At 43.6% G+C, this 23,119-nt stretch overlaps 1 protein-coding gene and 1 pseudogene across 4 annotated transcripts in view; one reads left to right on the top strand and one right to left on the bottom strand.

The window, feature by feature from the left end:
* ARMH1 (armadillo like helical domain containing 1) overlaps positions 1-22,281 on the top strand; it is a 51,087-nt gene extending 28,806 nt beyond the window's left edge. For all 3 annotated transcript variants that reach the window (XM_081056556.1, XM_081056555.1, XM_081056557.1), the window contains exons 8-13: positions 18,985-19,107; positions 19,185-19,257; positions 19,363-19,492; positions 19,570-19,647; positions 19,914-19,995; positions 20,073-22,281. In XM_081056556.1, coding sequence (XP_080912682.1) covers positions 18,985-19,107; positions 19,185-19,257; positions 19,363-19,492; positions 19,570-19,647; positions 19,914-19,995; positions 20,073-20,188 — 602 coding nt within the window. In that variant the 3' untranslated portion in view covers positions 20,189-22,281. The remainder of the gene's footprint in view (positions 1-18,984; positions 19,108-19,184; positions 19,258-19,362; positions 19,493-19,569; positions 19,648-19,913; positions 19,996-20,072) is intronic.
* LOC308500925 (large ribosomal subunit protein uL11-like) lies at positions 792-2,306 on the bottom strand (annotated as a pseudogene). The gene is made up of 2 exons: positions 2,269-2,306; positions 792-1,330 (listed from the first exon to the last, which is right to left on the bottom strand). The product of its transcript is annotated as a large ribosomal subunit protein uL11-like (transcript).
* Positions 22,282-23,119: the final 838 nt, after the last annotated feature.

The raw sequence follows: 23,119 nt of genomic DNA, 5'->3' as shown, positions 1-23,119 counted from the left end.
GGTCCTAGTGGTGGTGATGGAGGAGGATCAGAGCTCAATTTTTCAGACTTTGAGGACGCCAAACTGAAAGACCAAGGTGAAGCACTGCCAAGCACACACCTGGCAACAGTCAGGCTCGAGACCCCGTGACGGACTAACCTGGAAAGGGCAGGGTTGGTTGGTGTTTTGAAAACAAATGCTGATTGGACAACTCCGGTATGCCGACTACTATGCCAGCTACTGGGGTTTTGTTTGTATTTGTTTGTATTGAACAGAAAAATGAATGGTTTGGAAGGAGGAAGGTAAGAAGGGTGTGCACTCTGCTTCCCATGCTGTGTGTGTGTGTGTGTGTGTTGGGGTGCAGGTGGTGACATCCTTCCCCTGAGAAGGCTGCAGGGAAAGCGGAAATCTCAGGCAGTGTCCCATGAAGACAGGAGATGGAGAAGCTTAGGGGGCCCGGTGACTCTGTCCCTGGCAGTGGGTGTCCGTGGTGGAGGAGCCAGGTGATGGCCTCACCTCCTTTTCCGTTGAGAACTGCACCTTCCCACCTCCAAATCCCGCCACCTGCCGGACCCATGTTCTCTTCTGCTTTTCCCCATTACAACAGAATGTCCCTGCTCCTTCCCAGGCCACCTCTTCTACTTCTGCTTGTGCTCTGAAGCACATTCCCTCAGACTTCTCTTCTGCAGTTATCTGTCCCTTCTCTGGTGGATCATCTCTGCTGGCTTGAAAATAGGCTCTGTATCCCCCATCGTCATTTTTTTGGGGGGGTGTCAAATGATCTTTATTTGAAATATTTTCCTTTGTAGTTCTTAACTCGTTGGGCATTCCACTGCACCACTGTTGATGTCATCTGTGATGTCATGAGGGTGGCAGCCATCCACATTACAGCCCACAGACTGGGCAGTCCCCAAGGTCTCTTTAATGGTTCCAGAGAGTTCTCTTGCTAAAGATCAGTGCCGCATCTGTCAGGCAATGTTGACAATCTCATCAAAAGTGATTTTTCCACTGTGCTTAATGTTTCTGTTTGTTTGTTTCGGGATTTTTGTTTTGTGGGTTTTTTTTTTCTTCTTTCTGTCTCTTGGCGGTTCTCTGAGGGCTTTAATGATCAGGGCAGAGACAGAAGGTACCACCTCAGTCTGGGCCTGTCTGTTCTGAATGGTCAGTTTCACTGTAATCCTCAGACCCTCTAATCACTGGTTGCTTTGGCAGTGTCATCACCAGCCTTTTTTGGAGACAGACCCAGGGGGGTCTGCCGATCTTGGGGGCCAGGGCAGATGTGGCACCAACTTCCCCACCAGGGCACTTCAGGCATATGACTTTGATCTCATTGATGTCAGACTTCAGTGGCCTGGTGGAGACAGCTGGTGTCAGATGAACCCGGATACGGGATGATGAAAAAAAGTTGCACCTAGGCTGCCTCTGAGCCAAAACCCAAAAGCTGTGTTTCCCATTTTTTAAAAAAAAGCCCCTCCTTGAGCCTCTATGGATTAAAGGAGATTTAAAAGACATATCCCAAAAGAAAGGTAAAATTTAATTATAGTGTTTAACGATACATACCCCTCCTTGAACCCAAGTTCCTCTCCAGCTTCTCATTTTTTTCATTTTCTTCCTACTTGACCTCTTACTTGCTTTTGACCCAGTTGGTCAAAAGCAACTTGCTCTCTTCTTTTGGCCCAAGTTCCTCTCCAGCTTCTCATTTTTTTCATTTTCTTCCTACTTGATCTCTTACTTGCTTTTGACCAACTGGGTCAAAAGTTGGTCAAAAGCAACTTGCTGTCTTCTTTTGGCTGCTGTGATACCACTTCCAGTTTTCCTCCTGCCCACTGGTTTTGCCATAGTCTCCTTTGCTAGTTCCTCCTATTTCTCTACCAGACTGTTGGGTCAGCATATTTCTCATCCCTTTATCAACACCTTCTCCTATGAGATTTTTCTAGTCCCGTGGCTTTAAATATCATATGTATGTTATATATTCAGACACCAAATCTCTGGCCCTGATCTCTCCCCTGAAATCTCCATGTTGATATCTAAAAGACATTTGAAACTTACAGTCAAGATGGAACCCTTGATTTTCTTTTCAAAACCTGTTCTTCCTCCTAATTTCAGTAAAAGGTACCACCACCAACCTAATTGCTCAAGTAAAAGGTATAGAGCTAATACCAGATGACCTGCTTTCTATCACCTCCCGCCTCATCCTATCCTTGCCAAGTCCTCTAGGTTCTACCTCCACTTACCTTCTCTGTCCCCACTGTGATCGCCCTAGACTAACCCACCATCCTATCTCCTAACTTATCTTTCTGCTTCCACTCTGGCTCCCGGTAATCCATTCTCCTACTGACCATCAGCCGGAATGATCATTTTTAAAATATAAACTAGACAGTGTCACTCCTTGACTTCCTGTTGCACCTGCACTAAAACCCAAACACTTGCCATGGCCTGAAAAGCATGAGAGGCTCTTCCCCAGACCTTGGGTTAATGAACAACTCAAACTTCAAGTGTCAGCTCAGATGCCACCTCTGAGAGAAACCTTCCCAACCACTCTCTAAAACTTCCCCATTCCCTCCCACAACCCACCACGATCTCTCTCCGTCATACCACATCACTTACCTCCTTTAGCAATTACCTTGTTTGTTTCTTTGTTTACTTGTTTATTATCTGTCCTCTGTTTTGGTAAGTCAATTCCAGAAGAGCTGAGACTATCACTAGCATCTAAACATTACTAGCAAAAGTAGGCTTTTAGATATTTCTTGAATGAATGTGGTTGGGATGTCTGAATTGAGTATGCTCTAATTTGTTCCGACAGTCATCATATTGGGAATAGAATTTGAAATACCTAGTTTTTCAGCCCAGATGGCTAAATGGAGGCTGTGTGTACTAAGTGACCCTTTATTTCCTGGGAGTGCTTAGGGCCAGGGAAGAAGGTTTGGAGAAGGAAGAAAAGAGAAGGTTCCTGGAGGAAAGTAGGAGATGGTAAGGCCTCTAGAGCACAGGGTGAGTGTTCTGGTTACCTATTGCTTAAAACAACCCCCTTCCCAAATTTAGTGTTCATTTTTTTAAAGATTGCACTGATTATTTTATTTTAAAGATTACTGAGTTTCTTGGCCTCTCCCTTAAATTTTGCATCAGAGGCAAATGCCTCACTTGCCTCACCCCAGTCTTGGGTAGCACAAGGAAGCTGGAATCATTTGGGGGCTTGAAGATGTGACTCAGAACTGGGACTGTCCACTGCAGCACCTACATGTGGCCTCTATGTAGCTTAGGCTTCTCAGCTTGGTGGCTGGATCCCAGGAGGGGGCAGCCGAGAGCAAGCTTCTAAGACATTCCAGACCCAAGCTGCATGGCTTTTTTGACCTAGCCTTGTAAATCACACATGGTCGCTTCCTGCCCAGATTCACAGGAAGCACATAGACCCCACATCTAGGTGGGAGGAGGGTCAAGTCATGTTGTGGCCAAGTTTTGCAGCGGAAGGATGAGGGAAAACCGGGGTCATATGTGGTGGTGGCTTGATGTCTGTCCAAGGGAGATAAGCTTCTCTTTCTTCCTTTTTCTCCCTTTCTCAATATTTTAATGCAGTTTCCTGAAATATATTTGTCTGCCAGAGCTGGGTTTCATAAAATTACACCTCCCTCACCTGTGCCGGCCCCCTGGAGGAGGGGTGGGTCAGGGAGCACTGTGTGAAAGGTCCTGGGAAGGCCCTGCCCTTTCAGGTTCTTATAAAAAAGTGGAGGAGGAAACCAGTGCACCAAGTAGCAGCTTTCTAGTACCACACAAGAGATTCTGCTTGTCCATTTTTTCTGTTTTTCACTTTGACAGAAATAACCAGGGAAAGGGTACTGAAGCCTACATCTGCTAATATCTGAGGGGCTTTTTGTTTTCATAGAAATTCTTTTAATGATGATCCCATTTAAGCTAAGAGAGCCAAAGTTAAAATTAAGGGAGGACTTCTCCAAAGTGGGCCTGCCTGGAATTTATCTCCATTTATTATTGCTATGAAGTGAAAAATGGCAGTTTCCTCCCAGGGAAGCATGCTATTCCAGGAATTAGTGGCACATGGGGACTTAATCATGATGAGTTATCTAAAGCCACAGAAGTGTTGTGGCTCACTTGTCTCCCTCCCTAGAGAAGAGAAATTTCAAAGTCATAAAAAGTTTTTTGGAAGGACAAATTAATGAATTCTGTTGGGAATTTGAAATATAGATGTGTGTAAATATATTAGTATCTTTTACAAATAAATTATTACCTTAGGAACATGAAAATTGTTTGACTTAATCAGAAGCAGACCTATCACAGTAAATTAATTTGCCAAAGGCATGCCTGCCAAAAATCAACTGGCCAAATGACCAATTTGCTGAGTGTCCAATTCACCCAATTGCCAATTTACTGAAAACATGTTTCCTTTAAATATTTGTAAAGTTTATAGCAGTTCCTGTTGGTTGTATTGGTAGGGCCTAAGAGAGTTGGGAGAAGCCAAAACTTGAGAGTTCTCAGGGCCTTCAGACTCTCTGTGCTCCTCACACCCCCTTTCTGCCCTTTGTTGGCCCCCTTCTCTGGCCCTTGGTCCCCCTTTCTCTGCTTCACCCTCCCTACCTCCTCTTCTCCAGGATGAGCAGTCTGGGTCATGCAGTACGGTGACCTTCAGCAGGGTCCCACACCGGCTTCCCCTCCCTGCCCCCGCTCCCTGCCCCTATACCTACACAGAGCGTGGGCAGAGACAGATGAAGATTTCTTAAAATGCTGTTATGAGGAGAAAATGAAAGCCATTATATTCCAACTTTGCAGCAATCTACGAAGTTTGTTAAATCTGTCCATCTATATTTGTTACCTATTGGTATATAACAAATTATGATCATCCAAGAACTGGCTTCCGGTGCGGTTCACGCCTACGCCTGGCAAGTTAGTGCTGGTTGTTGAGGACACCTCAGTTCTTCACCACGTGGACCTCTCTATAGGGCTGCTCGAGTGTCCTCACAACAGGGCAGCTGGTTTCTCTCAGAGGGAGTGATCCAAGAGCAAGCAGAGGAAGCCCCAATATCTTTTATAATCTAACCTCGGAAGTCGCACACTGTTCATGAGAAGCCAGTCACTAAGTCCAGCCTACACTCAAGGGAAGGAGAATTGGGCTCCTCCACCTCTTGAAAGAAAATTTAACTGAAAACTCTGTGGACATATTTTATTTATTTATTTTTTTTATTAGTTTCAGGTGTACAAGACAAGGTAATACTTAGACGTTCATCATTTATATCCCTCACACTGTGATCCCCCCTCCCCCCATCCATTATCTCTCCGACCTCACATCCAGCCATCACATTATATATATAAAATTATAGTTGGCATTCATTAATGTTTAGCTTCTGGTGTACAATGCTATGATCAGGCATCCACATTATCTCTGAGGTGGTCTCCCAAATAGGACGCATGTCCATCGGATACCCAACAAAATCTTTACAACATTATTGAATAAGTTCCCCAAATTAATTTTCAGAAAACCCGGAGGCCATCTTGTGGTTACCAGCTGCTTTCTGTGGACATATTTTAAAACCAACATACTATCTAATCCAAATGGCTGAAAAATTAACAAATTAGGTATAAGAAATAAGTTTATGGTAACATGGAACTGTTTTTGTGAATTTAGAAAAATGGTCATTTGGAGAGTGTTTGTGTAATTGACCTAGAACCTAGGAGTAACTAGACTTACTAATAAAATGATCAAGTTTGATATAGTGAAGTTGAAAATGGGGCTTATCAGCTGGGAGTACAACAGCAGCGGTCATGGCTGAGTACTAACTCCATTGCACTAACATCATGGAATCATCTAGAGCTTGAGTGCAGGGGAAGAGTGGACCTAAGTAACCAAACAGGACACACATGGACAGGTCTTTGAATGTGTGACATCTCTTCCCCGGACCCGCAAGGAGCCGGAGAGACTGTTGGCAGGCAGCAACATCATTGTTCATTTTCCTTAGGTTCTTGGTTTCAAGAGGTCACACAGATTCCTAATACTACGAAGTACGTTTTATTTAGAAATGAATTACAGATTTGGTTTACTTTTTTCTTCATAAAAACTTTTGTTAAGTTGAGGTAAAATTCACCTAACATAACATTAACCATTTTAAAATGAAGAATTCAGTGGCACTTAGTGTACATTCACAATGTTATGTAACTACTACCTCTATCTAGCTCTAAAACATTTTCATTACCCTAAAAGGAATCTCTTACCATCAAGCATTTGTTCCCCATCACCTCCCCGAGCCCCTGGAAACCACCCATCTGCATTCTGTCACTGTGGGTTTACTTATTTCTGGATATTGCATAGAAATTGAATCGTGTATGTGACCTTTTGTATCTGGCTTCTTTCATTTAGCATAACATTTTCGAGGTTCATCTATGTGGCAGTGTGTATCAGTACTTCATTCTTTTAGGGCCGAATAATATCCCACTGAATATCACACTTTGTCTATCCATTGTATCCGCTGATGGATATTTGAACTGTTTCCACCTTTTGTGGAGTTTCCGCCTTTATTGTGAACAGTGCTGCTGTGAGCATACATATACATGTATTTGTTTGAGTGACTGTCTTCAGTTCTTTGGGGTATATACCTAGCATATACCTAGGAGTAGAATTGTCGGGTCATATGGTAATTCAGCTTAACCTGAAGAATCATCAAACTGTTTTCAACAGCAGCTGAACCATTTTACATTTCCACCTGCAATGTATGAGGGTTCCAATATCTCCACATCCTTACCAACACTTGCTATGGTCCTTTTTTAAATATATATATATAACCATCGCAGTACATGTGGAGTGGTGGTACTTCATTGTGGTTTTGATTTGCATTTCCCTAGTGACTAAAGATGTGGGACATCTTTTCATGTGCTTGTTGGCTATTTATATTTCTTCATTGGAGAAATATATATTCAAGTCCCATGTCCATTTTTAAAATTGTGTTGTTTGTCTTTTTGTTCTTGAGTTGTGAGAGTTCTTTATATATTCTGGACACTAGAATGGTTTCTCCCATTCTATAGGTTGTCTTTTCATTGTCTTGATAATATCCTTTGTTGATGTACTTTTCAATTATTTATGTTTTGTTTTTTTTATTTATTGGGGTGACAATTGTTAGTGAAATTACATAGATTTCAGGTGTACAATTCTGTATTACAACATCTATAAATCCCATTGTGTGTTCATCACCCAGAGTCAGTTCTCCTTCCATCACCATATATTCGATCAAATTATTTATGTTTTTCATTAATTTTTTTACTTATTTGACAAGAGTGGGCACTGGGCTGGGCACTGAGTATATAGTGACCAATGAAACGAAGTCCTTGCCCTCATTGACCTTTATTACAGCAGCAATAATAGTAATCATAGTAATCGCTACAAGTGACTGATGGTATGGGCCAGGCACTGTGCTAAGTTCTTTAATCATCTCATGTAATCCTCAGAACAACTCTGAGGAGTTAGGTACTATTATCCCCCCAGTTTACAGATGAGGAAACTGAGGCACAGAGCAATTAAATAACTTATCAAAGATGATAAGTGGTAAAGTTGTGGGTCACACCCAGGCAGTCTACTCCTGCACCCATCTCCTCACCTCCACACTATCCTGTCTCTCCAGTGTTACAAGAACAAGACGTTTTTTGTTGTTTTTACCAGTGTTGAGAAGCAGACAAAACCTGAGGCTAGACAACATCATTATTATTACAATAAAACATATATCTTTGAATTATGTTTTCTCAGCTCCCTGCCCTTCACAGGATCAAGTACACACTACAAGTTCTGTTTTTAGAACTACTGCTTTTGCACCACAGAACCTCGTGTATTTGCTTTCCTCTTCTGAACCCACATGGGCAATCGTTTCAGCCTTTCCTGCTGGGTAAGAGGCCACCTGTCCTGTGTCACTTCATTAAACAACAGTCACAAGGCTCTGACACTAAACGATAGTTCTACATAAAGATCTGCTAGGTATATTTAAAAGATATGCCATTTCCCCAAAATTATATGAGCACTTCAACTGTGACACTTTAGCATTTATCAAGTTCATCATACAGTCTTCCAGAGCCCCAGCTTTCAGAAAGCCCTCAGAAAAAACTTGTTTCTATTTTCCCCGTTTTCCTGGCCCTCAAAACCTCTGTGTCTGCCCGGGCCTGGTACTGTCTCCCCTTGTACCCCTGGTACAGTGGTACTCCACTCCAGTGTCAGGAGCAGGGCAAAGTGCCAGTGAGCAGGCTGGTCAGACTTGGTGAGACCTGCCCAGAAGAGCAGAGGAAGATACATCATGGTAACTGAATTCATAATAAATGATTCAGCAATTCATATACCACCAGAGCACATAATATTAATTAATTTATTGCCTGGCTTTTTTACATGAAATAGTGCATAAAATATATTTTTAATGTTTCAACATTGGGTTTTGAAAAGGATGTGGTGAAAGAGGTGACGAAATGTACAGGAATCAGAAACAGATTGTAATTGGTCGGGAAGACACAGGTTTCTTCCTTACAACAGAACAACTTGCCAAACGTATACTCTTAACCCTGCTGGAAAAGGAAGCAAACCTGTGTATGAACGTGCACTGAAGCGCATTTCTCACCTGTGGCCAGCAGGTGGCAGTCTTGACTGGAAGTGAAGAGAAAGAAATGGGACACTGGTTTTCGAAGGCTCTATCTAGGAGGAAAGAATTGCAAAACAAACCTCATCAGTGCTGAGTGCCTTGGAAATAGTTGCATGGCACAGCCACAATTCGCAGGTGCAATCCCATTTCTATGACTCCTTCTGCCAAAAGAATACCAAGCCTGCTGCTGCAGCTCGGTCTCCTTTTCACTGATTCCCCCGGCAAATCATTTTTTCTGGGTTTCTTCATCTATCAGTTGATCACTTCAACCAGCTTTCTTCCGGTGCTGATAGGCTGTGGGTTCTATGGTTCCTCTTGGAATTGGAGGAATCTTTCCTCTTACACTACCGTTTTGAGTGCCCGTGACCCGCTCCTTGCATCTGTTCTGTTTACTATTACTTCAGTCAGCACTGGCACTGTAGCTGACACATAATCAATTGTCAAATGAATGATCATGGACCCAGCGGAGCTGCTTCTCCGCCTCCCTCCGTATGAACGCACAACTGCTCAAACCCTCCTGACTGATCACACCACCCACCCTGAAGACTCTGGTGTCTTCCTTTCCAGACCCCACCTCTCCTGGCTGCCTCCCATCTCTCTGAAAACTGCTTCTCAGTGCTTTGTATCTTCCTATTCCTCCACCACTCCTCGAAGTGCTGATTTCTTTTTCTCTCAGGATTCAATCCCAGATCCTCTTCTATTTCTTTTCTTTCTGTGGTACCTCATCCAGTCCCGTGGTTTTAATTTCCACCTATAATGACAGAAGCAATAATGGATAACATATTTACTATATGCTAAGTACTGCTCTAGCTCTTTACTCGTTTAATCCTCACAACAAGCTGATGAGATGAGCACGACCCTGTTTCCCCGAAAATAAGACCTGGCCGGACCATCAGTTCTAATGAGTCTTTTGGAGCAAAAATTAATATAAGACCTGGTCTTATTTTACTATAATATAAGACCAGGTCTTTAATATAATAAATATAATATAATATAATATAATATAATATAATATAATATAATATAATGCAATACCGGGTCTTATATTAATATTTGCTCCAAAAGACGCCTTAGAGCTGATGGTCCAGCTAGGTCTGATTTTCAGGGAAGCAGGGTATTATTATTTCCGTTTTGTAGATGGTGGGCACAATGGTTGAGTGACCTCTCTACAGCTCAGACCTCTTCCTGAGCTCCTGACCCTTGTTTCCATTTGCCTTCTCAACATTTCCCCTTGGATTTCACTGACCATGTTCAGAATTGGACTACTGATGTTCCAGCTCCAAACTTTTCATTCTCCAACGTTCCAACCTCAGTGAAAAGCACCCAATCATCCAGGCTATAAATGTGGGCAATTGTCATCTCTTCCTGCTTCACACACTTCTAATAAGACCAGTCATAACTCCTTAATATCATTCAAACCTGTTCCCTCTTCGCCATTCTGTCTCCACTGCTATAATTCATGACTTTGTATTTCTCACCTCGAAACTGATCTCCATCTCTCCAGTAGAGTGCCCACAAACAGTCTATTTTCCTAGTCCTCCACCAGAACGGAGGCAGTAGAGCTTAAGGGTGAGAATACAAGCTTTGGGGTCTGACAGAGTCATTCCACTACTTATTAGCTGTTTGACTTTGGGCAAGCTACTAAACTTTCTTGAGTCTTAGTTTTCTCTGAAATGAAAGATGAGAAAACACCTGCTCTATAGGATGGTTGGCACATGCAAAGCCCTCAGAATCTGGGGCTGGCCTACCTCCACAGGCTTAGCTCTCACCAAAACCCATGTCCCAGCCAGACCTCCCTGCCTGCCTGGGTGTGGCATGCACTATCCAATATGGCACTCGCTACGTTCTTCATTCCAGTCCCTCCCTTTTCCCCTTGGCTTTGTCAGTTCACATGTTTCCTTCTCCAAGGAAACTTTCTGATTCTCTATCCCCCACCCCTCAACACACCCTTACACCAGCCTGATTTCCTCTGTGTTCTCATGACTCTTATAACACAGCATCATAAATGCTAGTTTCCTTACTGGTATCCCCCATTAGACTGGGCATCCGAGGGCACAGATTGTATTTTAGTCCTCCTTTAGCCATAGCACAGGGGTCTGGCATGGAGAAGATGCTCAGTAATTATTTTATTAGATAAATGAGTGCATCAAAGAATAAATCAGTGGCTGCTTCAATTTAGGACAGTTGGGTATTGTCAACAACACAAGCTTCAGGCAAAACTGCCAAAGATGGTCATCTCCTGTTGTCCTTTGCTTTCCTAAGAGTCTGCTATGCTTAGTAACTAGCACAGTGTATAAAGGCTTGTGACTGGCTGTGGTTCTTGTGGAGGCATTTGGGCAAGGATTCGCACTTTCACTTTCAGTGTAAACAGTGCAGCTGTGAATTTTAAAACTCAATCAAAAATGATTCAGTGACTAAATCTTCATTTTTCCAAGGAGCTCCAAGTGTTGCAGATACATAATCAATGAAGGATTAAGCATTTAGTGTAAAGTGAGTAAGTAGAAGAACTAGATATTTGTCTCCTGGAGTACTTGGTCCTATGTGGGCAGAGAATGCCATCTGTGGTCAGGGAAATTTCGTAAAAATATCTTCATCCATTCGTTTCTACCCTAAATGTTCACCGAGTCATTTCTCGCTGCAGGAAGAGCTCCCTGAGGCATAGGCAGGTATTTGTCCCACAGTGTCCTGGCAATAAGGTGTTGCTACCAGCTTGTGCCTGGAAAGAGCCCAGCCACTACTGAGAGAGGTGCTGCAGCTGGCAAGGCCCAGTATAGTCGGGTATGAGGAGGCGCCAACCACTCAGATCTAAAAACCACACCGCATTAATTCAAGAGGAATGGAGAAAAGGTTTCATAACTAAATAGTAAGAGAACAAGTGAGAAAGACCGGGGGATCTCAGGTACCAGCTAGAGGCAGCCCAGGCTGCATTTTTGTGCGTGTAGGAGTGTGGAGGGTGTTTGGGGGAAGCCAGGGAGGCTTATGTGCTAGTCCCTTTCCCTCTACAATGTTGCTGGCTCTGTGGTTCCAAATTAGAACCACATCTGAGCAACCAGAGGCTGGTATGGGGGGGTGGGGGCGGGGCGGACAGCTGGGATTGCATGGGCTACCCTGGAGGACCTGGACGAAAGGGGAAGCCCAGAAGCAGTGGTGGGACAGTCATAGGAAGAGTTCCTGAATGAAGCAGCTGTTTCTGAATCACGTTGATCCACAGAGCAAAGGGGCTGCCCCAGAAAGCCTGTCTCCAAATGCCAAGCATTGGAAGGGGTAACATAGGATTTCCTTGAGGATCTTCAGCCTGGGAGTGAATCTTTGATTCTGTGATTGGGAAAAACCTCGGCTAAGACAAGCCTGGCTTTGTGTGGGGCTTCAGGACTGAGTCCTGTGGTGTGCCCCATGGCTCTGGAGCCTGGATGGAGGGGAGGATCCCCAGGATCTGGCAGAAGGGTGATTTCAGGGAGATGGGTGTCTCTCCCTGTGGTACCCTATGGGTGCCTTTCCTTTGAGCTATACACCAGCCCAAACTGGTTGTCTCCTTCCTGCGGGAGGGCATGGTGAGGCCTGGAGTGGAAAAGCCAGTTCTCCCTCCCTCTGGCGCTGTTTGCAGCTGGTGATGTTCAGCATCAGGCAGGAGGGTGCAGTGGGCAGACTGTGAGACACAGGATGGGGCAGCGGGCTGCCTTCCGGCCTCTGCCTCTGAGTGAAAGGTGATTGTCAATGACAGTTTTCTGACACGGTGATAAATCACCAGCACATGTTCGTTATTAGGCAGCAGATGTTTATTTGGAGTGAAGCAAGTAAAGTTTCCAAGAGCTGAGAGCAATCTCCTGTAGAGACCCGTCCTGTGTGCTCTGTAGATCCATGGAGTCCCTTTCACTGGCCACTTCACCAGATGCCCCTTGTCTCCCACCATGGAGAAAGGGCCACAATCCCTTCCCCTTTCCATATGCCTTGTTCTTAGGAAGTGAGCATTCGTAGTATGTGGCTCACGCCTGGGCTGACCAAGAAGTATAAGGTCCTGGCTTCAGAGAGCTCTCAGAATTGGCCGTGGGGGACTGGGGGAGGGGGAGAGAGCAGTGGGGATCCTGTCTCTCCAGGCTGTGGAATGATCAGAGCCAGGCATAGTTCTGTAGCTCAGTGTGGATGAGGGCCACAGTGGCCAGTGCAGAGCCTCCTCTGGGGTCATCTACCACCAGGCTGGCAGTTTCCAAGCACAGTCCTCAGTGACCCAAGTGGTCTTTAGCCTACAGGAGTGCGGGATCCAGTCAATTCTTTTTAACAACATTTATGGAGCACGCATTGTGTGCCTGGAATGGTTTGAGGCTGTGGACAGAGATGCCTTAGATATATTCATTGGAGTTCACACACTAGTGGAAAGACAGTTACCAGTATTCTATGGTGAAAAAAAATGTGCCAGAGACACAGGACATATACTCCTGAGTCCAGAGAGGAGCAGGGAGAGAACAGGCCAGAGAAAGATTCCTGAAAGTTAATTTCTGAGCTGAGTCTAGACAAATGAGTACCAATAGCCAGGTGAAGAAACTCCTTTTTCTGATAATGGTAGGCTAGGCATTTTGGATCATTTAGCTCCTAGAGTCTAAAATATTGAGCTGTCTTTACTCACAACACTTCTGATACGAAATGTGTAGGGAGTTTTCCACACCAAGCAATTCTCCAATTCTCTGCAGACAACAACTGGGTGTCCTACAATTCAGTTCAATTCTGACACTAAGTACCCAGAGTTTAACTTCACACCCCACAGGTTTCAGGGCTCAGTCCCACAAGACTGCCCTCACTTCAGCTGCCAGTTGCAAGTATCAGGTCCCCAGGTTACACACTTTTCTGTCTTAACTTGGCTACGAGTTCCAGGGGTTCCCATAACTATCCCTTTCAGGTTCTATAATTTGCTAAAACAACTCAGAATTCAGGAAAGCACTTTGCTTACTATTACCACAAGGACGCAACTCAGGCACAGCCAAATGGAAGAGATGCGGAGGGCAAGGTATGGGTTGGGGGGCCAATCAGAGTACACCACCCTCCCACACCTGAATGTGTTCATCAGTCCAGAAGCTCTCCAAACCCCATTGCCTAAGGGTTTTTATGGAGGTTTCATTACATAGACATGATTGCCCATTGGTAATTAACTCACTCTTTAGTTCCTCTCCACTTCCCAGAGGTCAGGGAGTAGAGCTGAAAGTTCCAACTCTGTAATCATGCCTTAGTCTTTCTGGTGACCAGCACCCATGCTGATGCAGTCTAGGGGCTCCTAGCCACCAGTTATTTAACATACAAAAGACCTTCATTACTCTGGAGAGTCCAAGGGTTTTAGAAGCTGTGTGCTAAGAACCTGAGACAAAAATCAAATATTTATTTCCCACTGTACCACAAATATCTAAAAGGAAAAAAATTGTAATATTCTTAATGACATGGGGGAGAGCAGTACAGTGAGGAATTACCAGATCAAAATCTAGGCGGAGGTGAGAACCCAGAAAGATCAGCCCAGCACTCAAAGCTGAAGAAAGTAAGTAGCATCAAAAGGAAAGGGAGAGGGATAGTCGGTTAGCTCAGTTGGTTGGAGCGTGGTGCTAATAATAGCAAGGTTGCCAGTTCGATCCCCACATGGGCCACTGTGACCTGCGCCCTCCTTAAAAAAAAAAAGGCAAGGGAGAGAGAAGGCAGGTGGGAGGTCTGAGACCTCTAGCATAAATACATTTAGCTGGGACTCCAGACATCAGTGCTCTCAAGGCAGGGTGAACAAAAAGTAAGCCAGCCCTCGAGTAGTCTTGCTTGGATTGTACAACCTCCTAGGTGGTCCAGGGAACCTCAAGTCTTGAACTTCGGCAAAAGTGGTCCAGAATTGTTAGTGCCCAGGTGGCTGATAGAAACAAAGGGAACTGCTCTCTGGAAGAAATTATCTTCATCCTAGCTCTCAAGTTTTTCATATAATTAATTTTGCAAATACAAGACCAACCCAAAGTATAAGATAACCACACACTCAAAGAAGTCAGTATAAGTGACTAGTAGACTAGAAAATAACTCACAAAGATTTCAGCCAAAGTAATTATTAGATATAGACTATCAAAAACTGAGCTTTAAAAATTGAGTAAAAAATAATAATAAACTTTTGAAATCTGGTTTAAAAAACTTTAGGGAACAGGAAGCTATAAAAAGTGATATAATAGATTTGAGAAAGAACCAGATGGAATTTCTCAAACTTAAATATATAATAGCCAGTAAAAGTAATTACTCAATGGACATGTTTAACAGTACAGTAGATACAGGTGAAGAGAAAATTAGTACAAGAAAGTATTCAGAATTCGCCACAGTCAAAAAGATGAAAAATAGAAAAAATGAGGATAAGAGACTGAGGATAGAGTGAGAATAACTAATAGAGAGAAAGAGAAATGAGGAATAGAGTAGCAACACCATTAAAGAGACAATGACTGAAAATTGTCAAGAACTGAAAGACCCAATTTACAATAAAATCTAAACAGGATAAATAAAAATAAATGCACACATGACTCAACTATATACTGTCTCCAAGAAACTCACTTCAAATTAAACAATGTAGGCAGGTTGAAAGTAAAAAGATGGGGAAAATATATCATGAAAATACTGATCAAAGGAAGCAGGAGTGGATATATTAATATTAGACAAAGTAGACTTCAGAGCAAAGAAATTTACCAGAGACAGAGAGGGACATTATATAATGATGAAAGGGTAAATCCACCAAGAAGACATAGCAATCCTAAATGTGTATGCACTGACCAAGAGAGCTACAAAATATATGAAGTAAAAATGACAGAGTTGAAAAGAGAGCTCTACAATCATGGTTAGAGACCTCAACACCCTTATCTCAACAATTTATAGAACAACTAGAAAAATCAGCAAGGATATAGAATTCAACAACACCATCATCCAACAGGGTCTAATTAACATTTATAGAATACATTTCTATATAATCTTCTAGAAAATAGAAGGGGAGAGAATACTTTCTAATTAATTTTATGAAGCTAGTATTACCCTCATACCAAAACCAGACAACAGCAGTACAATAAAAGAAAACTACAGATCAATACCCATCATCAATATAGATGCAAAAATCCTTAACAAAACATTAGTGAGTAGAATTCAGCAATATATAAAAAAGAATTACACACCATAACCAAGTGGGGTTCATTCCAAGAATACAAGGCTGGTTCCATATCCAAAAATCAATCAACTTAATTCAACAAATTAACAGGCTAAAGAAGAAAAATTACATTATTATATCAATCAGTGCCGAACATGCATTTGACAAAATTCAACACCCATTCATGATTTTTAAAAAAAGAAATTCTCAGGAAAATAGGACTAGAGAAGAACTTCCCCAATTTCATAATAAGCATCTACAAAAAACAACTACAGCTAACATACTTAACAATGAAAGACTGAATGCTCTCGCCCTTGTTTAGGAACAAGGCAAGGATGTCTGCTAAAGGATTACTTCTAGCAAAAGAAAAATGATCCTAGGCGACAATTCTCTACAGGTCTCACGTTTCTGCACACCCTGTAAGTGAAGTGCTAACTGCTCTTTGTTCCAGACTATCTTTTCAAGGATGTTTGTTTAACAAACAGCTTTGGAAAATAAAGACAGTTTCCCCCCCTTTAGAGCAAAGGGCAGCTATGCTTACTGACTACTACAATGTTTTCCTGAAAATAAGACCTAGCCGGACAATCAGCTCTAATGTATCTTTTGGAGCAAAAATTAATATAAGACGAGGTCTTATTTTACTATAAGACCAGGTCTTTATAATATAATACCCGGTCGTATATTAATTTTTGTTCAATGTTGAAAATTTAGTTGAAAACTACTAGAAAATACAACTTAATCAAAATGGACTCAAGAAGAAATAGAAAACGTAAACAGTCCTCTAATCATTAAAGAAAATGAATCAGTAAATAATTTTTTTCCGTAAGTTCAGATAGCTTCATTGAATCAATAGCAAATTGAATCGATCAGTATATAAAAAGGATATGTCATCTAGGAATGCATACTGTGTATATATCATTTTGATAGAAAAAAGTTTGAAAAAATTTAATCTCAACTTGATAAGAGCTATCTACAAAAAACCACTATAGCATACGTCATTCTTAATAGATGAAAACCCAGAGAACCTACAACAGTTAAAACATCAAAACACCCCACTCCCTGAGAAATAAATGAAAATTTATTCTTTTATTATCCCTAAGATAATTGAACTTCCTATCGTCGTCTTAATTATTATATTTCCAAGTATTTTGTTCCTCTCAACTAACCGACTAATTAGTAATGGTCTAATTACCAACATTAAAAAATTTCCCATTGAGATCAGAAATAAGGTAAGCTCCCAAACATTCCTTTCCACGGAACTCTTTAAAAACATGAGATCTGAAGAGGAACCAGAGTATACTTACTAATGTCAGGCACTCTTACCTTGACTGACTGCAGCTCTGCAAGACTAGATAGTCTCTTACTGTGCTGCACCACTCTGCCAGGAAACTGTGACATGGATTTTTGGAAAAGATGTACGTTGACACAAGGAAACAGGAAAACATGCGGTTTTAAACCGGAGTCCTCAATGCAGCGCCACGAGGGTGATGAGCTTTCTCTGGGTACATTTGGGAAGGTTAGCTAGCGTTCGTCCTCGGGTCGGCCCCCTGGCTCTCTCCCCAGAGTCTGGATAGGAATGGATCCAAAACAACTCTTTTTAAAAATATCGTCCAACCCAGAGGGTGCGCTGCGGCACCGGATAGCAATAGAGTCTGCCACCAGAGTAAAAAAACTAGAAGCTCATAGTCACACCACAAACCTCTCATAAAAATGTGGAAAACTGGAAAACAAAACACCATCCACCCTAATAATTTTGAAACAAACAGTATGCTTGTATTTTCTATTTAAAAAATAATTTGTGTTTCTGCAGGTCAAGCGTCTATTCTTGGTACACCAAATACTGAGCCTTGCTCAAGCAAGGCTTCAAAAAATTTCACCACCAATCCTTTAGTGTTCCTCCCTAGGAAAAAAATCTACTTCAAGACAGAAGATATTCTTTTTCTCTCTAAAAAGAGAGACGAGACTACAGTTTCCGCTCATGCCCACCTTCCCGGATACCCGCCGGTCCCCCAACACTTGCGGTGCCTTTGCACCTGCGGACAAAAGCTTTTCTCCCATTGTAGAGAATTATCCCAAACATGTTCTTACTGGGTTAAATCTCCTGACAAGGAAATAAAAGGTTAATTTTCGTTACGCATACAGGTAATACTGTTAATACAGTAATTGTGTGTCTACATTGCATTCTGGTATGCAAATGAGCTAGTCAGGGAACCAAGAACTTGGTCCCTAAATCCTGTTCCCCCACGAGTAAGTGGAGAAGTAGGGCCTACTTGGCTCCTGTGCTGGGGACAGCATGTTTCTAAGTGCTGTCCACCATGTAGCCAACACGTATGTTTAGAGTCACATTTACCCCGGTGTACCATGGTATACTATTGCATTACCATCTCACCCTTCTCCCTTCTAGTTCTGTCTAGAGTTCCTCTCTCTTTACAAAAATATGCAGTGCTCCCCATCTTTCCGGGCATTCTGACCCCTTTTACGGCACCTGTCACCATACTGTGTACGTGGCACAATAGGCATTCTATGCAGATTTGACAATGGGCTGAGCGAATGCTGGAAGGAAGGAATGACTGGAAAATATCTACAGAAAATCCCCTTCAATAAGTTCTAATTCCCTCCTCTTTTCTAACCAAATCTTTCCTTCCCTTTGCTTCCACCTCTTCCTAGCTGTGGTACCTTAAACAAAGTGCTTTAACTCTCTGAGCCTCATTGCCTCAAATGTAAAATTGGTTGAGCTTCAGTGGGATACTGTATGGAAAGCCCTTGAGCCGAGGCAAAGAAGGATTCAATAATGGTTCATCAGAAACAAGTTTCTCTAAACTGCTGTCTACCTTGCTTCCACCCCTTTCTCATTTCTTATCACACATTCCCCCACCCTCTTGCTCCGTCTCCCTCTCACCCCTTGTTTTTCCCCATCCTTGTCTTCTCTTGAAACCCCAGCCCTTTCCTCCTCCATGAATCCTTCTGGATTCCTCCAAGCTGAAGGTGGCCCCACAGATGTGGGGCCTCCAGCCCTAAAAGCTATTAAGCCTTCGCGATGCGTGGGCTCGGCGACTCCCTCCCCCACCCCCATAACCACAAGCTCCAGGAGACCAGGACTGAGGTGTCCCCTGCCCAGCTACCACCACACCTTGCGCAGTGCTGGCCAATTAAAGGTCAGGAAAGGTCAATGAAGATGGGAGTAAAGGGAAGCCAGTTGGTTCAAGCGGCTCTTTGATACTTGGGTGGGGGTGGGACTTCTCCATCGGCTCTACCCTTCCCCAGCCATCGAGCTGATCAAGGACCTGGTCAACTATGACGTGTGCACAGCGCTGCTCAAGGGCCTCGTCGCCCTGCTGATACCGCCTGTCAAGGAGACCAGCAAACTGCAGCCCAAGATCCTCAACGGTAGGGATCGTCTGGGAGGGGGGCGGAGGGCATCCGGCAGGGGGAGGGGCCTCTTGCCTCACGGCCCGCTCCACCAGACTCCACGGTCCTCCAGCTCACAGCCCACCTGCCGGTGTTTTTACAGCAGGCCGCGGCCGCTAAGGCTATCGGGTAAGCGGGCAGGGTGGCAGGGGGTGGATGCAGCTAGTAGGCCCCAGGAGTGCTCGGGCAGGCGCCAGAGAGTCCCCAGGGATTGCCGCCAAATCCCCGTCCCAGGGTGCTGGCGCGCAGCAACAATAGCCTCGCAGAGGAGATGCTGCACCTGCGTGTGGTGCACAGCCTGATGGCCGCCATGGGCAACACAGACCACAGCAACAGCCAGCGGCACGCCAGCCTCACGCTGGAGGTGAGCGGGTAGTGGGCAGCGGCGGGGAGGCAGGCAGCAGACGTGGGCACCACAGTCACACCGCCCGCCTGCCGCAGTACTTCGTGCAGATGTTCCCAGTGGTGGAGGAGCATGTGCGCAAGTCCATGGGAGAGGAACTCTACAAGCTCTTCCTCGTAAGTGCTCCCTACCCTCCCCGCCACAAAGAGCAGCTGGCCCCGACAGAATGGTGGCTCCTCCACACTGTCCCTCCGCTGGTACACCCCCACACAGATGGCCTGGGGGCCAGCTGCAGGAGGAGCTGTCCTGGCTTGGGCCCCTCCACCCAGCGTCTTTTGGTTCCCTTTCGTGCTCCCGCCTACAACATCCGTCTGCTCAAGCCCAACTCCAAATCCAGATTGCCCCGGCACCTCAGCCGAGTTCCCCTTGCTCCTGTCCTCAGAGCAACGCCGAGGACTTATACATGAAAATAGACAGCATTCAGGCGGACATCCTGGCAGCCAACGAAGTCAACGTCACCAGAGGTACAGTGGGGAGTGAGGGGATCTGGAGCAGAGGTGCAGCCAGCGCCCCAGACTCAAGCTCACCTCCCTGTCTCCAGCATTAAACCTCGGTGACTTCTCTACCAGCAACATGGGCTTTTACCTTGGCCCTCGTGATCAGGAGCAGCAGTCCTCCATCACACACTTCCAGGAAGATGTGAAAGGAAAGGAGTGACAGAGCCTCCGAAACAGGCCAGGAAGGCCAAGGCTGTGTGGCAGAAAGCCCAGCAGCAGCCTGGAGTCCATCTCAGGGCGATTCCCCTTGGTCCTAGGTGGGAGGCTGGGAGTTAGGCTTGCCAGTGGGGTAGAGGGAGAGCTGTCCACCAAGGGGGGAGTTCAATAAACAGTCTTGCTGTTTATCTGTCCTCTATGTGTGAGGGGAGGGAGATCAAATGAGAGCAGAACCCTAGAAGAGCTAATCTCCCATTACCTCTGAAAGCATCTGCTACTTGTCTCTCTCTCCCTCACTGGCTCCAGACACACTTGCTGTGTGTTTCCTAAAATTCACAAACAAGCTCTCACCTTAGGACTTTGTGCTGTCTTTTCTGTTGAACAGTAAGAGAGGTTCTGTTATTAGAACATGCCCAGATATCTAGCTGCATGACTAACTCCCTCACCTCATTTCAACTCTACACAAAGTCACCTTCTCAATGAGGGCTACTCCTTTTAAGTTGCAGCCCTCAGGACCACTCCCTACACAATGGCCCCCAGTCCCGCTTATGCTATTTTTTCTATAGCACTTATTTGTTTATTTATAGCTATATAGGTACAGATATATAGCTATATAGAGATTTTTTTTCTTTACTGATATATCCCAAACACTGAGAACAATGCCTAGCATGCATGAATGAATGACGGAGGTATTGTGAAGGAATTGTCCCTCAAATCCGAGGAAATCAAGTCATGGCGGTAATTCTCCAAAATACCACAAGAGGGCACCACCAGCCCTGATGTCGGTCTAAGGCGACCCAGCCTTCCCCAAAATTATTATTATTTTTTTTTTCCCAAAATTAATTTTTACCTTCAGCTTTCCTCTATTTGGTCTGAGGGCTTAGAGTGGAGAGAAAAATTAACCAAATATAGTTATGTTTCCATAAAGCTAAATGGATTTCCTATTTTAAAGAAGTGTCCTGTCCTTTGGAATCAAGTCATTCTACTGTTTTTCGTCTTGAAATGGCCCTTCTTTTGTAGAACAATGTTAAAAAAAAAAAAATCAGTACTCCAGAAATTTTTTGGAAATCTTAATAATTGGAAAATCCAAAATCTGGAAACCAGTGGTCTAAGGTAATCATAGTTTAATAAAAACCATGGAACTTTAAAAAATGAAATCAAGTATAATACAAAAATCTAAAACGACTATTTCTAACTTGCTCTGTGTTTACTGAGCTATTTGAAAGTTTTAGCTATCATGACATTTCACCACTAAATACTTCATATTGTTTCTACTAAGAATAAGGACATTCTCCTACATAATTACAATATCCTATTGTGGTAGTCTGAGTAATGACCTCTAAATATGTCCACATCCTTATCTATGGGATATGTGAATATGTTACCTTACATGGTAAAAGGGACTTTGCAGGTGTAATTAAGGGTCTTGAGATGGGGAGATTATCTTAGATCATCTTGGTGAGCCCAAGGTAATCACAAGGGTCTTTAAAAGAGGAAGGCCAGAGGGGTCCAGAGTTAGTATTAGGTGATGACACCACAAAAGAGCGTTGGAGTGATGCGCGGAAGGGGTCAGGAGCAAAGGAATGCAGAAAGCTTCTAGAAGCTGAAAAAAGGCAACGTAACAGTCTCTCCCCTGAAGCCTCTAGAAAGAATGCAGCCCCAACAACACCTCAATTTTGGACTTCTAACCTCCAGAACTGTAAGAGAATAAATTTATGTTGTTTTAAGTCACTAAGTTTGTGGTTGTTACAGCATCAAGAAAACTAATACAATTATCAATTCAATATCATCTAAAATATTGTATATATTGAAGTTTCTACAATTATTCCAAAATGTACCTTCTATTTTCTTCCTTCATTTCATTTTTACTTTTTTGTTTGGAATCCAGTTAAGGTTTGTATATTGCATTTGATTGTCATGTAGTATAAGCTTATTTTTAATGTTTGAATTTATTACAGTTACTTGCTGTCTTAATCCACTTTAAAATTTGAAATTACAGATAAACCTGAGATTTTTCTATTTGTAACAAATGATCCAATTCTAGTTTTAAGGCTAAATTATCTCTTCAGAAAAAAAACATTTATAAATATGTTCTATAAACAGCAACCGATTATATTTCAAGTTTTTTTAACAGCAAAGTTACACAAGTGCAACACTTGGAGCCAGAACCTCAGAGAGGTTGAAAAATGTGAATAGATATGCCTGAGTTTGAACTTTAAGTTTTAATGAAGGCCTCGACAAAAACAGGTTAACCAGATATTCTATAGGTAGCAAACATCTACTGGGCGACCGTTCCGTGCCAGGCCCACTGCCAGGCACAGGACACAGTTCAAGTTAATGCCTGGTGGTCTCTAACGTGTGAATGTAACAAATTCAAAGCCTTAGGGATGAAGTGTATCCGCCATCTCTGTGAACGTACTTGAATTTTTTATAACTGTGTGGCTGCTAGTGGGCAAGGCTGCGGTTGGCAGCCCTCCCTGAGCTGTCCCCTTCCTCCCCGGTCCTCCCGAATGACAGCGCTTGTCCTATTTTTCTCTATTGGGGTCAGCATTTGCCTCTCCAACAAGAACACACAGTTCCGCGAGAACAAGATGCACAACCCAAAGCATGACAAGAGACATTTTCCTAAAGATCACCTAGTAGGCAGGGATATAACGCTGCCCACGGTGAACAACCTTCAAGCGGAGTAGTAGAGTCAGCAGAGTCAGCAGCCCCTTGAAACAGTAGGGAAAACCATCCTCATCCGCCTACCCAGTTGATAAATTAGCTTTGATCCCTGTGGGTCAACTCATTGCGGTTTTCAGATGCACGCGTGGAGAACAGTGGTCAGACGCAACAGCAATGTGCAAAAACTACCGCAAAAGACATACTGGGTGTCGGAGATAATATCCCCATACCACATACACATAAAAACAGCAGTAAATCGTCGGGGACT

This window comes from Rhinolophus hipposideros, assembly GCF_964194185.1.
Source record: "Rhinolophus hipposideros genome assembly, chromosome: 8".
NCBI lineage: Eukaryota > Metazoa > Chordata > Mammalia > Chiroptera > Rhinolophidae > Rhinolophus > Rhinolophus hipposideros.
This window is presented reverse-complemented; position numbering and strand designations above follow the sequence as displayed.